Raw genomic sequence first — 27,048 nt, 5'->3', positions numbered from 1 at the left:
ATGTCTAGGTGACTCAGGCCTATCATGCCAATGTTGAATGAATGACAAATTTTTAAAATGTATATGTACGTTTGGGGGCACTACGCGAGAGAACGTATATATACGTTTGGACCATTTAAGGGTTAAGCATCATAGTATATTATGTTTGGGTGAGGTGGCCAGGAGGGCTACCATACCTGACTTCTTACAGTAATTACTACTCACCTTTTGCCCTACATTAAGACTACAAATATTTTGAGGTAAATAATGAGTGTAGTGTGTGTGTATTTTACCTTTTATTCTTTTTAATGCCTAGTTCTATTACTAACTTAATATATGTTAGTATATATTTATCTGGCATTTATAAATAGGAAAAAATGGTGTTCTGCTTTCCGGTGATGTCTGCTTTGTGGCAGTAGCCTGGAACCTAACCTGCCATGTAAGTGGGGCCCTACTTTAATTTCATGCACTGGCCAGGGAGGTATAGCACCTTATAAGAGTGAAGAAGAGCCGGATATGAATATGGGAGAGGTGCGTGAGGCACTGGGTAGAATGAAAGTGGGTAAAGCAGCTGGAACTGATGGGATCATAACAGAAATCTTATAAGCAGGTGGGGATAAATAGCTTTGGAGTGGTTGGTACTTTTGTTCACTGAATGTATGAAAGGAGGAAAGGGACCTGGGGACTGGCATAGAGCATGCATAATTCCTTTATATAAAGGAAAGGGGGACAAAAGAGTGTGTGTAAAAATTATAGGGGAATAAGCCTATTGAGTATACCAGGTAAAGTGTATGGAAGAGTTATTACTGAAAGAATTAAGAGGTAAGACAGAGAGCAGGAATGCAGATGAATAAGGAAGCTTTAGAATAGGTAGGGGATGTGTAGACCAAGTGTTTACATTGAAGCATATAAATGAACAATATTTAGATTAAGGTAGGAAAGTTTTCATTCCTTTATGGATTTAGAAAAGGCATATGACAGGGTGGATTGGGGAGTAATGTGGCAGATGTTGCAAGTGTTTGGAATAGGCTGTAGGTTAGTAAATGCTGTAAAAATTTTATTTGAGGATAGTGAGGCACAGGTTATGGCTTGTAGGAGGGAGATTACTTTCCAGTAAAAGTAGGTCTTAGCCAGGGATGCGTAATGTCACCATGGTTGTTTAACAGAGGATGGGTTTATGAAGGGCGAGGTTAACCGAAAAATTATTTCTTTTTATTAACACATCAGCCGAGTCCCACCAAGACAGGGAGGCCCAAAAAAGAAAAACTTTCATCATCATTCACTCCATCACTGTCTTGCTAGAGGGGTGCTTTACACTACAGTTTATAAAACTGCAACATTAATGCCCCTCCTTCAGAGTGCAGGCACTGTACTTCCCATCTCCAGGACTCAAGTTCGGCGTGCCAGTTTCCCTGAATCCCTTCATAATTGTTACTTTGCTCACACTCAAACAGCACATCAAGTATTAAAACCATTTGTCTCCATTCACTTGTATCAAATACGCTCACACATGCTTGCTGGAAGTTTAAGCTCCTCGCACACAAACCCTCCTGTACCCCCTCCCTCCAACCTTTCCTAGGCCGACCCCTACCCCGCCTTCCCTCCACTACAAATTTATACACTCTCGAAGTCATTCTGTTTCGTTCCATTCTCTCTACATGTCCAAACCACCTCAACCCTTCCTCAGCCCTCTGGACAACAGTTTTGGCAATCCCGCACCTCCTCCTTACATCTAAACTGCGAATTCTCTGCATTATATTCACACCACACATTGCCCTCAGACATGACATAGCCACTGCCTCCAGCCTTCTCCTCACTGCAACATATATCACCCATGCTTCAAACCCACATAAGAGCATTGGTAAAACTATACTCTCATACATTCTCCTCTTTGATTCCAAGGACAAAGTTCTTTGTCTCCAGAGACTCCTAAATGCACCGCTCACACTTATCCACTCATCAATTCTATGATTCACCACATCTTTCATAGACCTATCTGCTGACACATCCACTCCCAAATATCTGAATACATTCACCTCCTCCATACTCTCCATCCAATCTGATATTCAAACATTCATCGACTAATCTTTTTGTTATCCTCATAACCTTACACTTTCCTATATTCACTTTTAATTTAACCACAGAAATGATGAAAGAAAAAAAAAGGTGAGTGGTGCACTGAGGTATCTGTGGAGGCAAAAGGAATGTATAAGAATATAGTGGTACCAACACTCTTTTATGGGTGCGAAGCATGGGTTGTAAATGCTGCAGCGAGGAGGTTGCTGGAGGCAGTGGATATGTCATGTCTAAGGGCAATGAGACATATAAACATTATGCAGAGAATTCATAGTGTGAAAAGTAGGTGGTGTCGAGTTATTAAAAGTATTATTCAGAGGGCTGAAGAGGGGTTGTTCAGGTGCTTTGGTCATATAGAAAGGATGGAGTAAAATAGGATGACTTGGAGGGTGTATAAATCTGTAGCAGAGGGGAGGAGGGGTAGGGGCCGTCCTAGGAAAGGATGGAGGGAGGGGGTAAAAGAGGTTTTGTGTGCAAGGGGGTTGGACATACAGCAGGCATGTGTGAGCATGTTAGATAGGAGTGAATGGAGACGAATGGTTTTTGGGACCAGACGAGCTGTTGGAGTGTGAGCAGGGTAGTATTTTGTGAAAGGATTCAGGGAAACCAGTTAGCCAGACTTGAATCGCGGAGGTGGAAAATACAATGCCTACACTTTAAAGGAGGGATTTGGGATATTGGCTGTTTGGAGTGACATTTAAACTGCCGTATCTGCACGCCTCTGCAAAGACAGTGATTGTGTGTAAATGACGGTGAAAGTGTTTTTCTTTCTTTCTTGAGTCACCTGCCTTGGTGGGAGATGGTTGATGTGTTAAAAAAATATATACGTATTTAAATTATTTTTATTAACACATCAGCTGTTTCCCACTGAGGTGTGACCAAAAAAGAAGATACGCTTTCATCATTGCTCACTCCATCACTGCATTGCCAGAGGCATGACTATACTACAGTTCAAAAACTCTTTCAGAGTGCAGGCACTGTAATTTCCACCTCCAGGACTCAAGTCTGACTAACCAGTTTCCCTGAATCCCTTCATAAATATTGCCTTGCTCATAGTCCAACAGCACGTCATCACAAAAACCATTCGTCACCACTGGCTCCTATTTAACACACTCACGCACGTTTGCTAGAAGTCCAAGCCCCTCACACACAAAATTTCCTTTACCCCCTCTCTCCAACTTTTCCTAGGATGACCCCTACCCCACCTTCCTTCCACAACAGATTTATACGGCCTGCAAGTCATCTTATTTTGTTCCATCCTCTCTAAATGTCTGACCCAAGTCAACAACCCCTCCTCAGATCTCTGGACAATACTTTGAGAACTCCGACATCTCCTAATCTCCAAGCTATGACATCTCCACTGCCTCCAGCCTTCTCTTTATTGAAACATTCACCACCCAATAAGAGCACTGGTATCACTATACTCTCATACACTCCCTTCACTGCTTCCACAGATGATGTTCTCTGTTTCCATAGACTCCTCATCAATTATATGGATCACCTCATCTTTCATAGACCCAGTTGCTGGCAAGTTCACTCCCAAATAATTTCACTCCAAAACTTTTTCTTATTCTCAGCAATATTTGTTGACAGCATCTCACCTTCTCTCTCATTTGCTCTCCTGTTACATTTCTTCATCACTCTCTTAACCTCTCTTTTTCTCTCCACATATTCCCCTCCTTATGTCACTTCTACTTTGTAAAAAGCTCTCATATGCTAATTTTTCTCTCTTACTAATCTCTTTACTTCATCATTCTACCAATCACTCTTCCCTCCTGCACCCACCCTCCTCTATCCACACTTCTGCTGAACACACTAACACTACATTCTTAAATATACACCATACCTCTTCAACCTCACTGCCTATATTCTCACTAGCCCATCTTTCTACCAATAGTTATCTTACCTTAACTGCCTCCTCCTCTAATTTATAAACTTTCACCTCTCCCTTACTTGCTGATGCCATTCTCCTTGTATTCCATCTCTCTCTCTTTTACTCTCACTGTAACTACAACTAAAAAATGATCTGACATATCTCTTGCCCTTCTATAAACATGCACATCCAGAAGTTTACCCATGCATGGCCTAATAATTAGTTTTGGGTATTTCAATGGCTGTAGCACAGGCATGCAGCTTAGTGAGAACAATAACTGGACTTCAAATTATTCCTCGTACATATAAAAATAAATAATTTGATAGCAAGAGCAAGTTATTGCAAACAGCTATTTATAGAAAACCCCTTAAATAACAAGAATGTAAACAAAATATAAACAGAATGGCAGAAACTTGCAGATTTTGAGAATGGCTATGTGGTTGCTTTGGTTAAACTAACCAAGTTAGGCATTACAATGAGAAGACACAAGACATGAGTATCAATCAGGGGGTGAGGAAGAAATAACTGATGGAAACAGTCTTTTTTAGGATTTAGGAATATGCACTGCCCCAAACTTGAACCACGAAACACACACAGGTTTGGAACGTTAAGGACAGGTGGGAAATTTTCAGCGCGCTCTCAAGAAAAAAATTAAAAAATTATGGAAATTGAGTTATTCATATAGAAAAATAGCTTAACTCTTTGGCAACACAATGGTACAAGAATCAATGTTCTAAGACGTTTCTACAAGAAATTATAGTCATTTATATCAGGTATGGTAACGGCGATGTAGGTAGCGCGTCTGTTCTCAACCCATGTATTTTTTGGATTTTTTTACTTGTTTTTTATCGCTTTTTCTTTGCATTATTCTTTCTAATATAATAATTGATTATTTGGCATCATATAAGAGTAGGTGAAGCTCATCAGTAGAGTGCCAGCCAATCGGGAGCCATTTGAGAACACTCGGCAGTACTCCCCCTCCAGATGGTGCCAGGTGAAATCACTTCATTATTACGCTTATATCAGCTTATATATCAACTATACGGCTTATTTATCTATCAGAACTGATCTAATATGATATAATAAACACTATAAATAACAAACAAACATGTTATATACTCTAGACTGAATAAAACAGGCCATAATATGGTGAGAGTCCACCAGCAATATTTCGATATAAATGAGTAACTCCTCGTCTTCATGTTGTATTGTTTGGTCTGTGATAGAAAACGGTATTTTGAAGAGGATAACTGCACTAGAACATCAGTTTACTTAGAAAACAACTGAAACAAATGCAATTTTGGCGAAAAAAAAAAAAATTTGAGACGGCGGGCCGGCCAGCGTTCCAGGCCTATATCTCAGAAGTAACTTATTCACTTATTTCGCTGACCTATACCATTATTAATGACTGTACAGTGGACCCCCGCATACCGTTGGCCTTACATAACGTTAAATCCGCATACCGATACATTTTATCGCTAAGATTTTGCCTCGCATACCGCTAAAAAACCCGCTCAACGCTGTTCGTCCGAGACGCGTCTAATGTGCGGCCTTAGCCAGCCTCACATGTTCCACCGGTGGCATTGTTTACCAGCCAGCCTCCGCGGAAACATCCAAGCATACAATCGGAACATTTCGTATTATTACAGTGTTTTTGGTGATTTTATCTGCAAAATAAGTGACCATGGGCCCCAAGAAAGCTTCTAGTGCCAACCCTACAGGAATAAGGGTGAGAATTACTATAGAGATGAAGAAAGAAATCATTGATAAGTATAAAAGTGGAGTGCGTGTCTCCGAGCTGGCCAGGTTGTATAATAAACCCCAGTCAACCATCGCTACTATTGTGGGCAACAAAAAGGCAATCAAGGAAGCTGTTCTTGCCAAAGGTTCAACTGTGTCTTCGAAACAGAGATCGCAAGTGATGGAAGAGGTTGAGAGACTCTTATTGGTGAGGATAAATGAAAAACAGATAGCAGGAGATAGCATCTCTCAAGTGATCATAAGTGAAAAGGCTAGGAAGTTGCATCAGGATTTAATTAAAAAAAATACCTGCAACTAGTGATGATGCGAGTGAATTTAAGGCCAGCAAAGGTTGGTTTGAGAGATTTAAGAAGCGTAGTGGCATACATAGTGTGATAAGGCAAGGTGAGGCTGCCAGCTCGGACCACAAAGCAGCTGAAAAATATGTGCAGGAATTCAAGGAGTACATAGACAGTGAAGGACTGAAACCTGAACAAGTGTTTAATTGTGATGAAACAGGCCTGTTTTGGAAGAAATGCCAAGCAGGACCTACATTACTCAGGAGGAAAAGGCACTCCCAGGACATAAGCCTATGAAAGACAGGCTTACTCTGTTGATGTGTTCCAATGCTACTGGTGATTGCAAAGTGAAGCCTTTATTAGTGTATCACTCAGAAACTCCCAGAGCGTTCAGGCAAAAGAATATCCTCGAGGCTAATTTGTGTGTGCTGTGGAGGGCAAACAGTAAGGCATGGGTCACTAGGGACTTTTTCTATGACTGGTTACACCATGCATTTGCCCCCAATGTGAAAGATTACCTAACTGAAAATAAATTAGACCTTAAGTGCCTCCTGGTGTTAGACAATGCCCCTAGTCATCCTACAGACGTGGCAGAGCGACTTTATGGAGACATGAAGTTCATTAAGGTGAAGTTTTTGCCTCCTAATACCACTTCTCTCCTGCAGCCCATGGACCAGCAGGTTATTGCAAACTTCAAAAAACTGTACACAAAAGCTCTGTTTGAAAGGTGCTTTGTAGTGACCTCAGAAACTCAACTAAGAGAGTTTTGGAGAGATCACTTTAATATCCTCAATTGTGTAAACCTTATAGGTAAGGCTTGGGAGGGAGTGACTAAGAGGACCTTGAACTCTGCTTGGAAGAAACTGTGGCCAGAATGTGTAGACAAAAGGGATTTTGAAGGATTTGAGGCTAACCCTGAGAGGAGTATGCCAGTTGAGGAATCAATTGTGGCATTGGGGAAGTCCTTGGGGTTGGAGGTTAGTGGGGATGATGTGGAAGAGTTGGTGGAGGAGGACAATGAAGAACTAACCACTGATGAGCTGCTAGATCAACTTCAACAGCAAGAGGCCAGACCTGAGGAAACTGGTTCGGAGGAGGGGAGAGAGAAATTGAAGAAGTTGCCTACTACAAAGATTAAGGAAATCTGTGCAATGTGGCTGAAAGTGCAAACCTTTATGGATGAAAATCACCCTCACACAGCTATTGCAAGCCGTGCTGGTGACTATTACACTGACAATGTTGTGAAACACTTTAGGGAAGTCATAAAGGAACGAGAGGTACAGGCCACTATGGACAGATATGTTGTGCGACGGAAGTCCAGTGACTCTGAAGCTGGTCCTAGTGGCATTAAAAGAAGAAGGGAAGTAACCCCAGAAAAGGACTTGACACTTCAAGTCTTAATGGAAGGGGATTCCCCTTCTAAACATTAAGACTCTCTCCTCCTCCCATCCCATCAATCATCACCAGATCTTCAATAAAGGTAAGTGTCATGTAACTGTGCATGCCTTTTTCAGTTTGTGTGTATTAAAATTAATATTTCATGTGGTAAAAATGTTTTTTTTTCATACTTTGGGGTGTCTTGCACGGATTAATTTGATTTCCATTATTTCTTATGGGGAAAATTCATCCGCATAACGATAATTTCGCGTAATAATGAGCTCTCATGAACGGATTAATATCGTTATGCGGGGGTCCACTGTATTGAAATGATTTTCACGGACAATATAAAACAAAGTGTGTTTGACTATTTGGTGCTTCTTTTTTTGGAATATATCAAATATTTTTGATTTTGTGGGAGGTAAAAGGCAGATATTTTGGTGAATCCCAAAAAGTCTATCAAATGTTTTTTTTTTTTCCATGATAATAAGATATATTAGACGAAACATGTGCATCCAAAATTCGTGTCAGACGTATTCTAACGGTTGGGATTGTCGGAAGTGCCACTCGTAGTGCCATTTTGCCATTCTTGCTGCCATATATGAAAAGTCATTCAAATATTTTTTTTCTCTGTTGTTTGTTGGCCAATAATACTGAAACTTTGTCACATTCTTCTACGTATGAACTTCTAAACGTACACCAAAAATAAAAAAAATTGGTTGAAAAATAAAAAAGTTGGCCGAAATTTTGACCTCCAACCTTAAAAAGCACTAAACAAAACTCCTGAGTGTAGGGAAATGAGCTGTAAATAAAGACAAAGAACTATGCAAACTATCTTAGGAAGAATAATGAGGGAAACAATAACAATATAGCAAGAACTCCATGGAAGGCAGAGACAATGATAGGTCCTTTACAATATGAGAAATCAAAACAACAGGTAAGTCATGCATGGAAACCATACAACCAAATGATTTACATCAATATGAGAGGTAATGGAGTGGAATGACCTAGATAATAATATAGTAGCTGACTCCTTACAAGGGATCAAAAAGTATACTTAATAAAAGAATAATATCATGCGAGTTGGTTGAATAATATGAGGTAGAACAAAGAGATAGATCTCAGCTCAACCCCCACAAACTAAAATTTGGAATTAAACAGTGACAACTATCAATATTTAGTTAATATCAAGTAAAATATGAAAAATGCAACAAACCTTATCAATCTTGAATGGGTTTCCAAACATGTGTTGTCTGACAGGTGTTGATTCTATTTCTCGCAAGGGAGGAGTCATTTTTTTCAAGTAATCCTGAAAAATAAAAGATAAATTAAGTGAATAATATTAACAGCATTTTGCTAGTGCCAGACACAGAGACTCTCATAAACAGACTCCTTGTTGCACAATTGTTTTCACTCACCATAAGGTGGGCCAAAGCAGCATGGGTTCGAGTCCTTGGCTAGTCGCAGTGTTGTTATTGATCAATACCACTCGTTCATGGTTGCAATAATATAAAATACTGCTCGCTGGGAGGTAGAATGAAATTAGCTCAGAGGCACCCACACCACCGTATGTCCGCAGATGATGGTAAAACACCTAGCTTGGCTGGTTGCGTCGCTCTTGTAGTACTGCATGGTCCTATGGGTTAGAGCGTCATGTGTTTTCACTCACCATGAGGCGGGCCAAAGCAGCATGGGTTCGAGTCCTTGGCTATTCGCAGTGTAATTGACCAATAACACTCACTCATGCTCATAATAATATGCATATGTACATTTATTTATTTTAACACGTTGGCCGTTTCTCACCAAGGCAGGATGACCAAAAAAGAAATAAAAACCCAAAAAGAATGAAAAAAAAAAAAAAAAAACTTTCATCACCATTCAACACTTTCACAATCACCCATACATAATCACTGTCTTTGCAGAGGCTCTCAGATACGACCGCTTAGATGTCTCTCCAAACTACCAATATCCCAAACCCCTCCTTTAACTCTTAAACGGTCCAAACATATATACGTTTTCTTGTGTAGCGCCCTGAATATTTTGAGAAAAAAGTTTTTTTTAATAGAAAAAAAGAGCATGTGGTACCCAGGCATTCCCAATTTTTTTCATATGGCGCACACTGAGTGCGCACACCCATTCTCTCATGTCTAGGCGACTCAGGCTTATCGTGCCAATGTTGAACGAATGACAAATGAAACGTATACATGTGTATATACGTTTGGGGCGCTACGCGAGAGAACGTATATATACGTTTGGACCATTTAAGGGTTAAAGTGCAGGCACTGTACTTCTCATTTCCAAGACTCAAGTCCAGCTAACTGGTTTCCCTGAATCTCTTCAAAAAATATTACCCTGTTCACATTCCAACAGCTCTACAGGTCCCAAAAACCATTCGTCTCAATTTACTTCTAACACACTCGCGCACGCTTGTTGGAAATCCAAGCCCCTCACCCATAAAACCTCCTTTACCCCCTCCCTCCAACCTTTTCAGGGACGTCTCCTACCCTGCCTTCCTTCCCTTACAGATTTATAAGCTCTCCAAGTCATTCTAATATTTGCTTACTTTTTTCTATTTCTCTAGCCAATTATTTTTTTTTTTTTTTTGCTGAGATGTACTGTGAGTCACATACAGTGGGAGCATCATTTCCTTTCTATATGCTACATAATCTATGGTTTCTGTACTGTAATAAAATAATAACTATTAATCTCCAAAATGCCTCTCTCTCTCTCTCTCTCTCTTTTAGCCCATTACTCTGACTGTTATCAACAATCATCACAAATAATTGTGTCTATATGTCTCAACAGCCATTAAGAGAAACTGAGCTCCCAGCTGCCGTATGAATCTACTACGTAATTTACTTTCTTCATGATACTCTCAGGTCATGCAATTTTATGAGCATCAACCTCATAACTACTTACTTTCATATTATTAAAGTTCAATACAACATGTCAACCCATCAAAATATATAAATATAGGAATACAAATTGCAGAGTTTAATAACTTAACCCTTTCAGGGTCCAGACCCCCGATGCCAGACTTGTCCACAATGTCCAAGAATTAAAAAAAAAAAAAAATAAAAATTCTTATAAAAGGTAGAGAATCTTTTACTGAGGGTAATAAAACAAAGTATGAAATTTGATAGAAAACTGACGGAATTAGGTTTTCATAAATTCTGCTGCATCAGCAATATTTACGCATCAGTGATTCTGCCTACTTCGAGTCCTATTTTAAGCCAATTACAGTGTTCCAGTTGACCAAAGTCTTAGCTGTTTTGCTAGTAAGTCTTCCATTTTAGTGATTGAGCACAAGAAACCACCCTATCAACTACTTTAACTACTCAATATAGTGATCAGAAATTGGTAATTTGTTCAATTTCACACAAATTTCAAAACATTCCAATTTCAAAACAGTGTCTAGAATAAACAATGCAGACAAAGCTGCTTCCTCTGAACATATCTGCTTGCAATTCCTCCTTTTCTCTGCAATACTGCAAGCTCCTGATATGTTGATTGCAACAAGAAAAGCCTAGAGCTGTCATTCAACTCCCCCTATGGTTGTTTTGCATTTTGTATACAGTAGGACCCTGCTTTACGGCGTTTCACTTTACGGCGTTCCGCTAATACGGTCATTTCAAATTATGACCAAAACTCGCTATACGGCTCCCCCACCTGACTTTCTAATATGGTCACCGTGTCCCACTCGGTTTGTTTACATTCTCTGTGAGATCCAAGCACTAAGTCTCTCCATTATGTCTGGAAACAACAAAATTTCAAGTGTTTTTAAAAGTTATTTCATATTTTATATATACTCTGATAATTATACTTATGTACCTGTACCTAGATAAACTTACATACTGTGCCGGCATGCAGGTATACATTAAAATCAATAAGTGTGTTTTATATCTCGAGACGTCATATTAGTAATGATAATAATAATCGAGTCTCATTAAATGTTGTATATAACGTTAATGTACACATTTTCATTAATCCATCCATGATATTTTGTTCAAAATTATATAATAAACACAATGCATAACATAAAAAGATGATAAATACACCCCACAATAGAATAAATAAACAAATATGAGATGTGGTAGCCAGATAACTTGTACAAGTAACGGCAAGAATAACATTTTCTCTAGTCTAACATAAGAGAAAATGTATTACTGTGGGCAACTGTAGAAAATTATTCCTTTCGTATGTATGTAAGTTTATTCAGATATACACAAATACAGTTACTAAGATTATCATACATAACAGCATATGTGTAGAAAACCTAGGATAACCCAAAGAAGTCAGACAGAGTGACTTATTTCCATTGCCTTCACTCAGAGCATCATTTCTTCTAAAAATGGTGTTACATGAGAATGGGAATGTTCTTCTTTATTTATTCTACCGCATCAATGTAGAGACAACTTGTACACAATGTAACTTGTACACAAACCAGACGTGTACACTGTTTACAAAACTTGCCTTCCCCTGGTTTGTTTACATAACTCTGAGCCTGTCCTCCCTCACATACTCACTCTCTCTCTCTCATTTATTCATTTTATCTTGTTTACTCACCCCTGACCCTAGATTAAGACTACAAATATTTTAAGATAAGTAATGAATGAACTGTATGTGCATTTTATCGCCCTGGGATGCTTAAATATCATAGAATATATGTGTGGGTGGAATGGCCTGGTATGGTAGCCTGGCTGACTACCATACATACCACACTTGATTTCTTACAATAAATACTACTTGTCTCACCCTAGATTAAGACTATAAATATTTAAGGTAAGTAATGAGTGCACTATGTGTGTATTGTACTTTTTTATTGCTTTTTGATGCTTAGTTCTATTGCTAACTTAATATATGTTAGTGTAAACTTGTTATCTAGTATTTGTATGCATTCATAAGGAAAAAAAAAAGGGTATTCCACTTTACGGTGATTTCTGCTTTACGGCGGTAGCCTGGACCCTAACCTGCCGTATAAGTGGGGCCCTACTGTAGCTTGTTTGCAATTTTTGTATAATATACATTATTTTACTACCATCCTGCCAAGTGAATGTAAAATGAAAGCCTGTAATTGTTTTACATGATGGAAGGATTGCTGGTGTTTTTTGTCTCAAACATGCAAGGTTTCAGGTACGTCTTGCTACTTCTAGTTACACTTAGGTCACACTACACATACATGTACAAGCATATATATACACACCCCTCTGGGTTTTCTTCTATTTTCTTACTAGTTCTTGTTCTTGTTTATTTCCTCTTATCTCCATGGGGAAGTGGAACAGAATTCTTCCTCCGTAAGCTATGCGTGTTGTAAGAGGCGACTAAAATGCCAGGAGCAAGGGGCTAGTAACCCCTTCTCCTGTATATATTACAAAATGTGAAAGGAGAAACTTTTGTTTTTCCTTTTGGGCCACCCCGCCTCAGTGGGATACAGCCGGTGTGTTGAAAGAAATAATTATTTATTTATTTTTCAAAAATCATTATTTTTAACTTTAAGCATATTGACATTTTTCTACATCAGCCTACAATCACTAAAATAGTAATCTCATATTCAAAGTAAAATAAAGTTTAACTAATATATAGTAAAACTTTATGCAAGCACTGTCAATTTAGTATTATTCTGTGATTCTCAGAACTATTCAGTGCTGCTTGTTGTTTTTTGCCTCGTCAGCCATCTCCCACTAAGATACGTTGATCCAAAAAGAGGAAACACATTTTACTATCATTTACTTAATTGCTGTCTTGCAAGAAGTGTGCCAACATCACACTTCAGATTACCTTATGATTGCAACATCCCCAACCCTTCCTATAGAGGACTCAACCAGTATCACTGAATCCCTTTCTTTAGAGGACTCAACAAGTATAGATGAATCCCTTCATGTTACCTTGCTCACACTCCAACAACTCACCAATTAACAATCATTCATCTCTACTCTACTCCTGTCTAACATACTCACACGTCTGCTGGATGCTTAAGCATTGTTTCTAACACATTTAACTTCTAAGCTGACATTCATAGTTCAATATGACAACTGTACATCAGTATGTCTTTCCTCTCAAATTATATAATGCTATTTATGCATTATATAATTTATATAATGGGATTTCATAAGCAATGTTTCTGGTCAACATTTTACAAAATACTTAAGAGCTTTTATTCCCCGAAAGAACTTATGGAAGGCATTAGTATATGCTTCTTTAAGAATAAAAAGTCACAATACCATTGCTGGAACAAACAAATAATACACAAATAACTCGCACTCTGGAGACAAACTTATGATGTTTTGGTCCGACTCTGACTATTAACAAGTCAAACAGAAACGTCATCATAAGGTTCAGTCTCCTAAGAGTGGGGTGTGTGCATTGTATCAGTACAGCCTCTCCTCACCTAGTGACGTACTCGTTTACCGACACCTCAGGCTTACAATGGGCTCTCTGACCAGTATTCATACCTAAATAATGTATATTAGAGCTGATTTCTCTATTCTGTTTATTGCAATACAGTGGACCACCGGTTCGCGATGCTATCGGTATCCGATAAATCCGGTAACTGATGCATTATATCGCAGAAAATTTGCCTCGCTTCCTGATACAAAACCCGGTATGCGATGTGGTTCGTACGAGATGTGTCCATGTGTGGCCTGAACTGACCCGTGTGCGCCAGTGTTTACAAGCCAGCCAGTGTGCGCGCATCTAAGGATACATTAGGTACATTCCATATTATCCATATTATCACTGTTTTTGGTGCCTGTTTTTGCAAACTAAGTCACCATGGGCCCCAAGAAAGCTCCCAGTGCCAACCCTTCGAGACCAAGGGTGCTAATGACTGTTGAAATGAAGAAAGAGATAACTGCAAAGTACGAAAGTGGAGTGCGTGTGTCCGAGCTGGTCAGGTTGTATAGTAATATTTCATGTGGTAAAAGTATTTTTTTTTCATACTTTTGGGTGTCTTGCACGGATTAATTTGATTTCCATTATTTCTTATGGGGAAAATTGATTCGCTTTCCGATATTTTTGGTTTACGATGAGCTCTCAGGAACGGATTAGTATCGCGAACCGGGGGTCCACTGTATACAGTACACATCTGTATAAACATCCACTTTGGCCTGAGCGTGCCTCACTTGTCCCACGGGTGCCAGTGTTTACAAGCCAGCCAACCACAGTGGTCGCTTCCAAACATACAATTGGAACATTTCATATTATCACAGCCTTTGTAGTGATTGCACCTGCAAAATAAGTCACCATGGGCCCCAAGAAAGCTTCTAGTGCCAACCCTACAGCAAAAAGGGTGAGAATTACTATGGAGATGAAGAAAGAGATCATTGCTAAGTATGAAAGTGGAGTGCGTGTCTCCGAGCTGGTCAGGTTGTATAGTAAACCCCAATCAACCATCGCTACTATTGTGGGCAAGAAAACGGCAATCAAGGAAGCTGTTCTTGCCAAAGGTGCAACTATGTTTTCGAAACTGAGATCGCAAGTGATAGAAGATGTTGAGAGACTCTTATTGGTGTGGATAAACGAAAAACAGATAGCAGGAGATAGCATCTCTCAAACGATCATATGTGAAAAGGCTAGGAAGTTGCATGACGATTTAATTAAAAAAATGCCAGCAACTAGTGGTGGTGGTGTGAGTGAATTTAAAGCCAGCAAAGGTTGGTTTGAGAGATTTAAGAATCGTAGTGGCATTCATAGTGTGATAAGGCATGGTGAGGCTGCCAGTTTGGACCACAAAGCGGCTGAAAAATATGTGCAGGAATTCAAGGAGTACAAAGACAGTGAAGGACTGAAACCTGAACAAGTGTTTGTGACGAAACAGGCCTGTTTTGGAAGAAAATGCCAAGCAGGACGTACATTACTCAGGAGGAAAAGGCACTCCCAGGACATAAGCCTATGAAAGACAGGCTTACTCTATTGATGTGTGCCAATGCTAGTGGTGATTGCAAAGTGAAGCCTTTATTGGTGTATCACTCTGAAACTCCCAGAGTGCTCAGGAAAAACAATGTCCTCAAGGCTAATTTGTGTGTGCTGTGGAGGGCAAACAGTAAGGCATGGGTCACTAGGGACTTTTTCTATGACTGGTTACACCATGCATTTGCCCCCACTGTGAAAAATTACCTAATTGAAAAGAAATTAGACCTTAAGTGCCTCCTGGTATTAGACAATGCTCCTGGTCATCCTTCAGACTTGGCAGAGCGACTTTCTAGGGACATGAGCTTCATTAAGGTTAAGTTTTTGCCTCCTAATACCACTCCTCTCCTGCAGCCCATTGACCAGCAGGTCATTTCCAACTTCAAGAAACTGTACACAAAAGCTATGTTTGAAAGGTGCTTTGTAGTGACCTCAGAAACTCAACTGACTCTAAGAGAGTTTTGGAAAGATCACTTTACCATCTTCAATTGTGTAAACATTATAGGTAAGGCTTGGGAGGAAGTGACTAAGAGGACCTTGAACTCTGCTTGGAAAAAACTGTGGCCAGAATGTGTAGACAAAAGGGATTATGAAGGGTTTGAGGCTAACCCTGAGAATCCTATGCCAGTTGAGGAATCCATTGTGGCACTAGGGAAGTCCTTGTGGTTGGAGGTTAGTGGGGAGGATGTGGAAGAGTTGGAGGAGGAGGACAATGAAGAACTAACCACTGATGAGCTGCTAGATCATCTTCATGAGCATGAGGCCACACCTGAGGAAACTGCTTCGGATGAGGGGGATAGAGAAATTGAAGAAGTTGCCTACTTCTAAGATTAAGGAAATCTGTGCAATGTGGCTTAAAGTGCAAACCTTTCTGGATGAAAATCACCCTGACACAGCTACTGCAAGCTGTGTTGGCAACCTTTACACTGACAATGTTGTGAACCACTTTAGGAAAGTCATAAAGGAACGAGAGGTACAGGCCTCTATGGACAGATATGTTGTGTGACAGAAGTACAGTGACTCTGAAGCTGGTCCTAGTGGCATTAAAAGAACAAGGGAAGTAAACCCGGAAAAAGACTTGCTATCTCAAGTCCTAATGGAAGGGGATTCCCCTTCTAAACACTAAGAAGATCAACACTCTCCCCTCCTCCCATCCCATCAATCATCACCAGATCTTCAATAAAGGTAAGTGTCATGTAACTGTGCATGTCTTCTTCAGTTTGTGTGTATTAAAATTAATATTTCATGTGGTAAAATTTTTTTTTTTCAATACTTTGGGGTGTCTTGCACGGATTAATTTGATTTCCATTATTTCTTATGGGGAAAATTAACTCGACTAACGATAATTTCGATTATCGATGAGCTCTCAGGAACGGATTAATATCGCTGGTCGAGGGTCCACTGTATTCCACGGCTTATTTATCTATCACAATTCATCTAAAATGACATAATAAACAGTATTAATAACATATAAACATTATATTAATTGTTTTACATGATGGTAGGATTGCTGGTGTCCTTTTCTCTGTCTCATAAACATGCAAGATTTCAGATATGTCTTGCTACTTCTACTTACACTTAGGTCACACTACACATACATGTACAAGAATATACAGTGGACCCTCGACCAACGATGGCATCGATTAACGATAAATCCGACCAGCGATACATATTAACACAAAAATTTTGCCTCGACTAGCGCTAAAAAACTCGACCAACACTATTCCTTCCGTCTGAGACACGTCCACTTCTGGCCAGTGTTTACAAGCCAGCCAGCCACCGCGGTCGCTTCCAAGCATACAATCGGAACATTTCACATTATCACAGCCTTTTTAGTGATTGCACCTGCAAAATAAGTCACCATGGGCCCCAAGAAAGCTTCTAGTGCCAACCCTACAGCAAAAATGGTGAGAATTACTATGGATATGAAGAAAGAGATCATTGCTAAGTATGAAAGTGAAGTGCGTGTCTCCGAGCTGGCCAGGATGTACACAAAATCCCAATCAACCATTGCTACTATTGTGGCCAAGAAAACGGCAATCAAGGAAGCTGTCGCTGGTCGAGGGTCCACTGTATATACACGACCCCTATTCTTCTATTTTGTTTCTAGTTCTTGTTCTCTTTTATTTCCTCTTATCTCCATGGGGAAGTGGAACAGAATTCTTCCTCCATAAGCCATGCGTGTTGTAAGAGGCGACTAAAATGCCAGAAGCAAGGGGCTAGTAACCCTTTCTCCCGTATAAATTACTAAATTTTAAAAGAGAAGCTTTCATTTTTCTTTTTGGGCCACCCTGCCTTGGTGGGATACGGCCGTTTTGTTGAAAATAAAAAAAAAAAAATTATGTATACTCTAGAATGAATAAAATATGTCATTAAATATGTGAGGAGCAAGTAGTAGTGATGTTGTTGGGTTTACATGGGCCACTGAAAGAAGTCGTACATATTAATGGTAGTGTAGGCGGCAGCAGAAGCCACGAACACTATTCACACAAGCAATATACGTACGTAATTCATAAATAAGAAATATTTACACTATAAATAAGAAATATTTACACTTCCTGTACCTTGGAGATGCTGGCATTGGTTTAGGGTGGTGGAAGATAGGCAGGGCGGCGTATGTTTGTCAGTGCCCTATATATACCTCAAACAGCAATGGAGGAGCCAGTTTCGTGTCGTCCTTTTTCTATCGCTTAATTGATTACCTTATTTGCTACACCGTTTATGCCACACTTTATTGCTGGCTGGTGCAATAGCCTTTATCGACTCCTGCTGCTTTAGTATTGTACAAATCATAGAATCACTGAAGAAGGCACATTCTCCCGTCTCTCTTCCTCCTCCACTCTGGTACGAGTTTTTTCATGAATTATATCGTGTTTCTCACCTTCTTTACCAAAGGGCTAGCACTAGAAGCTTTCTTTGTGCTTATGGTGGCTTATTTAGCAGTTTAAAGCACCAAAAACAATGGATTATTACGAAATGTATCGTATGAACGTCTAGATTAATGGTCACTCGTGCAGAAACAATGCCACACTGATGCTCTGATTGTTGTGTGGGAGCCTTTGCATATGCCTGGTGGCTCCCAGCCACACGGATGCGTTCCATACAATGGACGAATAGCGAGGCGAATCACGAACTGCGAGGCTTTATTTTAACGAAAAAAGTTGCCGAAGGTCGGAATTCAAGAAGCACAAGGCTCACGAAACTCGAGGTCCACTGTATAGTCACTGGACATGTTTCTAGAAGTACTGCAGCTTGTGGAACTCTTTGAAACATGGTGTTATGCACAGTGGTTTTTACACTCCACACATAAAATGAGTGTCTCTACATTTTTGTCGGAGTTTTGTTGTACGTGCACAGACACAGCACCTCTTCTGAGCAAATTTCTTCTTCGTAGGAGGCAGCTGTATTAGATAATGATCACCAGGCCAAAAACGAGAGGTTATTTGGTGATAAGTTCGTAGGCGGTTTTCTATTGCAGGTATTGTTACCTGGTACTTGAATATTATTTGTCTGATGACAAACAAAATCCACCATATACTAGTCTGTTTCTGGCCCTTATCTTATACATAAGCACAGAGCATGCATATGTCCACAAGATGGAAAAAGTTTCATGTACCACTTATAACTCTTGCAAACACAATCAGCCAACCCAATGTTCATGTCACATTTGTCCACTGAGTGCATATTGAGGGTGTAGTCCATCACAGCTGCCGATTTTAGAATGGGTTCATTGCTCTCTCCATTCTGCCTGCCACTATGTCATTTCGTTTCGGTGAATTGATGTCAACAATGTGACATCTCATTTGTCATGCCATTGAAATGCCATGATGCCATTGGCAGCAAATGCCTGCACCTCACCTCTATGAGTGCCTACATCGAACCTGAGCATATGCTTACGATTTGCATGCACTGTACTGCACACATCTGTCATGTTCACTTGCAAAAAAATCACTGAGTAAGGGGCTTGTGTACCAGTTATCAGTATATAATGTATGCCCCTTACCAGGATATGGTTCCATCACTGTTCTAACCCACAACATCAGATATACCCATTAACTTCCTGGTATTTTGCAATGTATTACTTCCAGTGAACACAATTATACCCAAAACAAGTCCACTGTAGCAATCACTAAGTACTAATAACTTTATACCAAAGCATTTCCTCTTGCTTGGTATATATGGCTTGAATGTCTACCTTTGAATAGAATCAAAGACTCATCAATAACAAGCTTCCTGAAGGGATAAAAATACAAAGACCTTTTGTTTCAAATACATAAACACATTCCTGATCTTATATAACCTGTCATTTCTGTCAGGCTTTGTCTTGTCCGAGAAGTGTAGCATATGCAACAGTAGCAGAAATCGATTCTCAAGTATTATATCACTGAAAGTTGGGGTTGAAATTAGGTGGTCTATCAACCAGTATGATATGACAGTGTGCTTATACAAAAGTGGCATAAGCATTAATGTTGCACGGAACAGGTACACCTCAGTCACAGTTGATCCTTTCACTGGTGTAGGCACGATCTTGGTGAAATAATTGTGTTTGCCATGGTGTAATCAAAGTATGTGTTACTTTCCCTGACAATAATTTCCATCAGGGGTTCCTCAAAGAATAACTCGAAACATCGCAGTTCAGTGGCAGAGTTCCCAAGCATACAAGATGGCCGTATTCCACTTTGAGTTTCATCAAAGTGATGGGACCTGGGAGCAAAATTGGCACCCTGCTGCCAATCCCAGAAGAGGTCTGCTGGTGGATACTGGATACTGACAGTTGGTTGTGGTTGTGTAAGGTTGTTGTGGTGTGTGAGTGGTTGAGGGTGGCTTTTGTTGTGGATGTGCTGAGTCAGTGGCATGGCTACCAGCCTGGGGTGCTGCTGGTGCCACATGATGCATAGCACCACCGCCACCTACCGCTGCATGTGTATTATCCATCCCAATTGTAACTACAGTGGACCCCCGGTATTCGATATTAATCCGTTCCTGAGAGCTCATCGAATACCGATAATATTGAAAACCGAATCAATTTTCCTCATAAGAAATAATGGAAATCAAATTAATCTGTGCAAGACACCCAAAAGTATGAAAAAAAAATTTTACTACATAAAATATTAAGTTTAATGCAAAAGAATAATTACAATAACAATAAAATAATTGACACTTACCTTCAATGAAGATCTGGTGATGATTGATGGGATGGGAGGAGGGGAGAGGTGTTAGTGTTCAGAAGGGGAATCCCCTTCCATTAGGACTTGAGGTAGCAAGTCCTTTTCCGGGGTTACTTCCCTTCTTCTTTTAATGCCACTAGGACCAGCTTCAGTCACTGGATTTCTGTCGCACAACATATCTGTCCATAGTGGCCTGTACCTCCCGTTCCTTTATGACATTCCTAAAGTGTTTCACAACATTGTTAGTGTAATAGTCACCAGCATGGCTTGCAATAGCTGTGTTAGGGTGATTGTCATCAAAAAAGGTTTGCACTTTAAGCCACACTGCACACATTTCTTTAATCTTTGAAGTAGGCAACTTCTTCAATTTCTCTATCCCCTCCTCCGAAGCAGTTTCCTCAAGTGTGGCCTCTTGCTGTTGAAGATGATCTATCAGCTCATCAGTGGGTAGTTCTTCACTGTCCTCCTCCACCAACTCTTCCACATCCTCCCCACTAACCTCCAACCCCAAGGACTTCCCCAATGCCACAATGGATTCCTCAACTGGCATAGGATTCTCAGGGTTAGCCGCAAATCCTTCAAGATCCCTTTTGTCTACAACACTCTGGCCACAGTTTTTTCCAAGCAGACTTCAAGGTCCTCTCAGTCACTCCCTCCCAAGCCGTACCTATAAGGTTTATACAATTGAGGATATTAAAGTGATCCTTCCAAAAGTCTTTTAGAGTCAGTTGAGTTTCTGTGGTCACTATAAAGCACTTTTGAAACATAGCTTTTGTGTACAGTTTCTTGAAGTTGGAAATGACCTGCTGGTCCATGCGCTGCAGGAGAGGAGTGGTATTAGGAGGCAAAAACTTGACCTTAATGAAGCTCATGTCCCTAGAAAGTCGCTCTGCCAAGTCTGTAGGATGACCAGGGGCATTGTCTAATACCAGGAGGCACTTAAGGTCTAATTTCTTTTCAGTTAGGTAATTTTTCACAGTGGGGGCAAATGCTTGGTGTAACCAGTCATAGAAAAAGTCCCTAGTGACCCATGCCTTACTGTTTGCCCTCCACAGCACACACAAATTAGCCTTGAGGACATAGTTTTTCCTGAACACTCTGGGAGTTTCAGAGTGATACACCAATAAAGGCTTCACTTTGCAATCACCACTAGCATTGGCACACATGAGAAGAGTAAGCCTGTCTTTCATAGACTTATGTCCTGGGAGTGCCTTTTCCTCCTGAGTAATGTAGGTCCTGCTTGACATTTTCTTCCAAAACAGGCCTGTTTCGTTGCAATTAAACACTTGTTCAGGTTTCAGTCCTTCATTGTATGTAATCCTTGAATTCCTTCACATATTTTTCAGCTGCTTTTTGTTCCGAACTGGCAGCCTCACCATGCCTAATCACACTATGTATGCCACTATGATTCTTAAATCTTTCAAACCAACCTTTGCTGGCCTTAAATTCACTCTTATCACCATTAGTTGAAGGCAATTTCTTTACCAAATCGTCATGCAACTGCCTAGCCTTTTCACAAATGATCGCTTGAGAGATGCTATCACCTGCTATCTGTTTTTCATTTATCCACAACAATAACATCTCTCAGCATTTTCTAACACTTGCGGTCGCTGTTTCGTAATCACAGTTGCACCTTTTGCAAGAACAGCTTCCTTGATTGCCGTTTTCCTGATCACTATAGTAGAGATGGTTGATTGGGGTTTATTATACAACCTAACCAGCTCCGACACATGCACTCTACTTTCGTACTTTGCAATTATCTCTTTCTTCATTTCGTAAGTCATTAGCGACTTTTTTCTCAAAGGGTTGGCACTAGAAGCTTTCTTGGGGCCCATGGTGACTTATTTTGCAGAAACAAGCACCAAACACAGCGATAATATGGATAATATGGAATGTACCGAATGTATCCTTAGATGCTCGCACACTGGCTGGCTTGTAAACACTGGCACACACGGGGCAGTTCAGGCCACACGTGGACACGTCTCGTACGAATCGTGGAGTGGAACCACAGTCGATGGCCTCCACTCCAAACCAACAGATACGGATACTAATGCCAGAAAAAAAATCCCCCCCCCAGTACCAACAATACCACCAGTCCGATGACATTCTTCTTTGCAAATATACAGGGTCTAAAGCCAGCAACAAACAACAAAATACCTTTCATCCGTGGACTGCTTGCAGAGGCAAAGGCAATGTTCGCGGCTTTCACTGAGACCCACATAAAGGATCACTTGGACAACGAAATATGGATCCCAGGTTACAACCTATACAGATGTGACAGTGAACAGGCAAAATGGGGGGGAAGGGGGGGTTGGCCTGTACACTGCAGTCACTTGTTTGCACAGAACTGCTTAATGCCTCAAATGATGTAGTGGAAGTTTTAGCAGTAAAGGTCGAGAACCAAAACCTAGTCATTGTGGTAGTCTACAAGCCTCCGGATGCAACATCCCAGCAATTCCAGGAACAGCTGTTAAAAACTGACCACTGTCTGGAAAATCTTCCAGCTCCTGCACCCAACATCTTGCTCCTGGGGGATTTCAACTTAAGGTACCTAAAATGGAGGAATATAGCAAATAATATTGTTGCAGTAATAACACCAGGAGGCAGCTCTGATGAAAACTCACACTCACACGAGCTTTTAAATCTCTGCACAAAATTCAATTTAAACCAGCAAATAATAGAGCCTACTAGACTGGAGAATACACTAGACCTCATCTTCACTAACAATGATGATCTGATAAGAAATGTCACCATATCAAAAACAATATACTCAGATCACAACATAATTGAGGTTCAGACATGTATGCGTGGAGCCCCAGACCGACATAATGAGACTAGTCACAAGGGAGCATTCACCAAATTCAACTTCAATAACAAAAACATAAAGTGGGACCAAGTAAACTAAGTCCTAACCGATATAAGCTGGGAAGATATACTAAGCAACACAGACCCCAACTTATGCCTAAAACAGATTAACTTGGTGGCACTCTATGTATGCACAAGGCTTATTCCTCTAAGAAAAAGGAGGAGTAGATGTAAAATAGAAATAGACAGGCGCTCCCTTTACAGGCGACGGAAAAGAATAACAGAGCGGCTAAAAGAGGTCAATATATCTGAAATGCGTAGGGAGACACTGGTCAGAGAAATAGCAAGCATCGAACTTAAGCTAAAGGAATCTTATAGGAGTCAGGAATCACGGGAAGAACTAAAAGCCATAAATGAAATCGAAAGAAACCCAAAGTATTTCTTCTCCTATGCCAAATCAAAGTCGAGAACAACGTCCAGTATTGGGCCCCTACTTAAACAAGATGGGTCCTACACAGATGACAGCAAGGAAATGAGTGAGCTACTCAAGTCCCAATATGACTCAGTTTTTAGCAAGCCGCTAACCAGACTGAGAGTCGAAGATCAAAGTGAATTTTTTATGAGAGAGCCACAGAATTTGGTTAACACAAGCCTATCCGATGTTATCCTGACGCCAAATGACTTCAAACAGGCGATAAATGACATGCCCATGCACTCTGCCCCAGGGCCAGACTCATGGAACTCCGTGTTCATCAAGAACTGCAAGAAGCCCCTATCACGAGCCTTTTCCATCTTATGGAGAGCATGGACACGGGGGTCGTCCCACAGTTACTAAAAACAACAGACATAGCCCCACTCCACAAAGGGGGCAGTAAAGCAACAGCAAAGAACTACAGACCGATAGCACTAACATCCCATATCATAAAAATCTTTGAAAGGGTCCTAAGAAGCAAGATCACCACCCATCTAGAAACCCATCAGTTACACAACCCAGGGCAACATGGGTTTAGAACAGGTCGCTCCTGTCTGTCTCAACTATTGGATCACTACGACAAGGTCCTAAATGCACTAGAAGACAAAAAGAATGCAGATGTAATATATACAGACTTTGCAAAAGCCTTCGACAAGTGTGACCATGGCGTAATAGCGCACAAAATGCGTGCTAAAGGAATAACAGGAAAAGTCGGTCGATGGATCTATAATTTCCTCACTAACAGAAGACAGAGAGTAGTCGTCAACAGAGTAAAGTCCGAGGCAGCTACGGTGAAAAGCTCTGTTCCACAAGGCACAGAACTCCCTCCCATCTTGTTCCTCATCCTCATATCTGACATAGACAAGGATGTCAGCCACAGCACCGTGTCTTCCTTTGCAGATGACACCCGAATCTGCATGACAGTGTCTTCCATTGCAGACACTGCAAGGCTCCAGGCAGATATCAACCAAATCTTTCAGTGGGCTGCAGAAAACAATATGAAGTTCAACGATGAGAAATTTCAATTACTCAGATATGGTAAACACGAGGAAATTAAATCTTCATCAGAGTACAAAACAAATTCTGGCCACAAAATAGAGCGAAACACCAACGTCAAAGACCTGGGAGTGATCATGTCGGAGGATCTCACCTTAAAGGACCATAACATTGTATCAATCGTATCTGCTAGAAAAATGACAGGATGGATAATGAGAACCTTCAAAACTAGGGAGGCCAAGCCCATGATGACACTCTTCAGGTCACTTGTTCTATCTAGGCTGGAATATTGCTGCACACTAACAGCACCTTTCAAAGCAGGTGAAATTGCTGACCTAGAAAATGTAAAGAGAACCTTCACAGCGCGCATAACGGAGATAAAACACCTCAATTACTGGGAGCGCTTGAGGTTCCTAAAACTGTATTCCCTGGAACGCAGGCAGGAGAGATACATGATTATATACACCTGGAAAATCCTAGAGGGACTAGTACCGAACTTGCACACGAAAATCACTCACTACGAAAGCAAAAGACTTGGCAGACGATGCAACATCCCCCCAATGAAAAGCAGGGGTGTCACTAGCACGTTAAGAGACCATACAATAAGTGTCAGGGGCCCGAGACTGTTCAACTGCCTTCCAGCATACATAAGGGGGATTACCAACAGACCCCTGGCAGTCTTCAAGCTGGTACTGGACAAGCACCTAAAGTCGGTTCCTGACCAGTCGGGCCGTGGCTCGTACGTTGGTTTGCGTGTAGCCAGCAGCAACAGCCTGGTTGATCAGGCTCTGATCCACCAGGAGGCCTGGTCACAGACTGGGCCGCGGGGGCGTTGACCCCCGGAACTCTCTCCAGGTAAACTCCAGGTAATATAATGCATCGAATACCGGATTTATCGAATACCGATCCCATCGAATGCCGGGGGTCCACTGGATTATCGTCATGTTCTCCAAGATGTACTCCTTTCCCTTGGAATAGCATATGGCATACTACCAGAATGCACGTAGCATTGTACAAATTGACGCTTCACTAGAGAATATTCCTCTTCACTGTCGCTACTGGAATTGTAATCAAGAGCTTGGAAATCACAATCGCTATCACTATCATCACCATTGCTCACATCCGAATTCTGGACATGGGATAATATGAGTTTCCTCTTTCGCCCTGGTACAAATGAATGTGAACAAGACAGGCCAGCACCAGAGGTGAAAGGCTGAGGTTCATCTGGGTTTTCAGTATTATTTCCAGTATCCTGGGTATTGCTTTCAGTCGCAAACTCCTCAAAACCACAAAATTCATCTTCACTGACACTTCTAACTGTGTTAGAACTATCACTTGGGAAGAGAAGAATCCCAGTTCACCAGGAAATGAGGTATTTCTTACCACGATGCATGGTGAACAAGGCCTATTGAAATTGCATTCCCATAATGCACCAATGGCTCCTCGATTTTTTTATATTGCACAAACTGAGCACGCAGACCCATTCTCTCACATGAAGGTCTACTAGTTTTCTCCCACTAGATTTGAAACTGCTAGAATTTAGGTGTAGTACTATGGGAACAACACTGGCTTGCAAGCCATAATATTACGGGACCGACAGTGAAAGGGTTAATATACAGTACTATACAATTACAGTGTACCCCCGGTATTCGATGGCATCGGTATTCAGTAAATCCGGTATTCGATGCATTTTAACGCTAAAATTTCACCTCGGTATCCGATCGAAAACCCGGTATTTGATGCGATTTGTACGAGACGTGTCCACGTGTGGCCTGAACTGCCCCGTGTGTGCCAGTGTTTACAAGCCAGGCAGTGCGCGCTCATCTAAGGATACATTTGGTACATTCCATATTATCACTGTTTTTGGTGCTTGCTTCTGCAAAATAAGTCACCATGGGCCCCAAGAAAGCTTCTAGTGCCAATCCTGTGGTAAAAAGGGTGAGAATTAGTATGGAAATTTAGAAAGATTTTGAAGGGTTTGGGGCTAACCCTGAGAAGCCTATGCCAGTTGTGGAATCCATTGTGCCTACTTCAAAAATTAAGGAAATGTGTGCAAAGTGGGTTGAACTGCAAACCTTTATGGATGAAAATCACACTAACACAGCTATTGTAAGCCGTGCTGGTGACTATTACAATGACAATGTTATGGCCCATTTTAGACAAATCTTAAAGGAACGGCGACAGAGGTCCAGTGACACTCAAGCTGGTCCTAGTGGCATTAAAAGAAGAAGGGAAGTAACCCCTGAAAAGGGCTTGCTACCTTAAGTCCTAATGGAAGGGGATTCCCCTTCTAAACAGTAACAACTTCGACACTCCCGTCCTCCCATCCCATCAATCACCACCAGCTTTTCATTA

The 27,048-nt window shown here is 40.8% G+C and overlaps 1 protein-coding gene across 5 annotated transcripts in view; it reads right to left on the bottom strand.

The window, feature by feature from the left end:
* Positions 1 to 27,048, bottom strand: part of IntS6 (integrator complex subunit 6) — a 438,513-nt gene that overhangs the window by 38,790 nt on the left and 372,675 nt on the right. For all 5 annotated transcript variants that reach the window (XM_070097997.1, XM_070097998.1, XM_070098000.1 and 2 more), the window contains one exon: positions 8,561 to 8,653. In XM_070097997.1, coding sequence (XP_069954098.1) covers positions 8,561 to 8,653 — 93 coding nt within the window. The remainder of the gene's footprint in view (positions 1 to 8,560; positions 8,654 to 27,048) is intronic.

This window comes from Cherax quadricarinatus, chromosome 60 (genome assembly GCF_038502225.1).
Source record: "Cherax quadricarinatus isolate ZL_2023a chromosome 60, ASM3850222v1, whole genome shotgun sequence".
Taxonomy (NCBI): domain Eukaryota; kingdom Metazoa; phylum Arthropoda; class Malacostraca; order Decapoda; family Parastacidae; genus Cherax; species Cherax quadricarinatus.
Note: the sequence above shows the minus strand (reverse complement) of the source record. Positions and strands in the feature narration are given on the sequence as shown.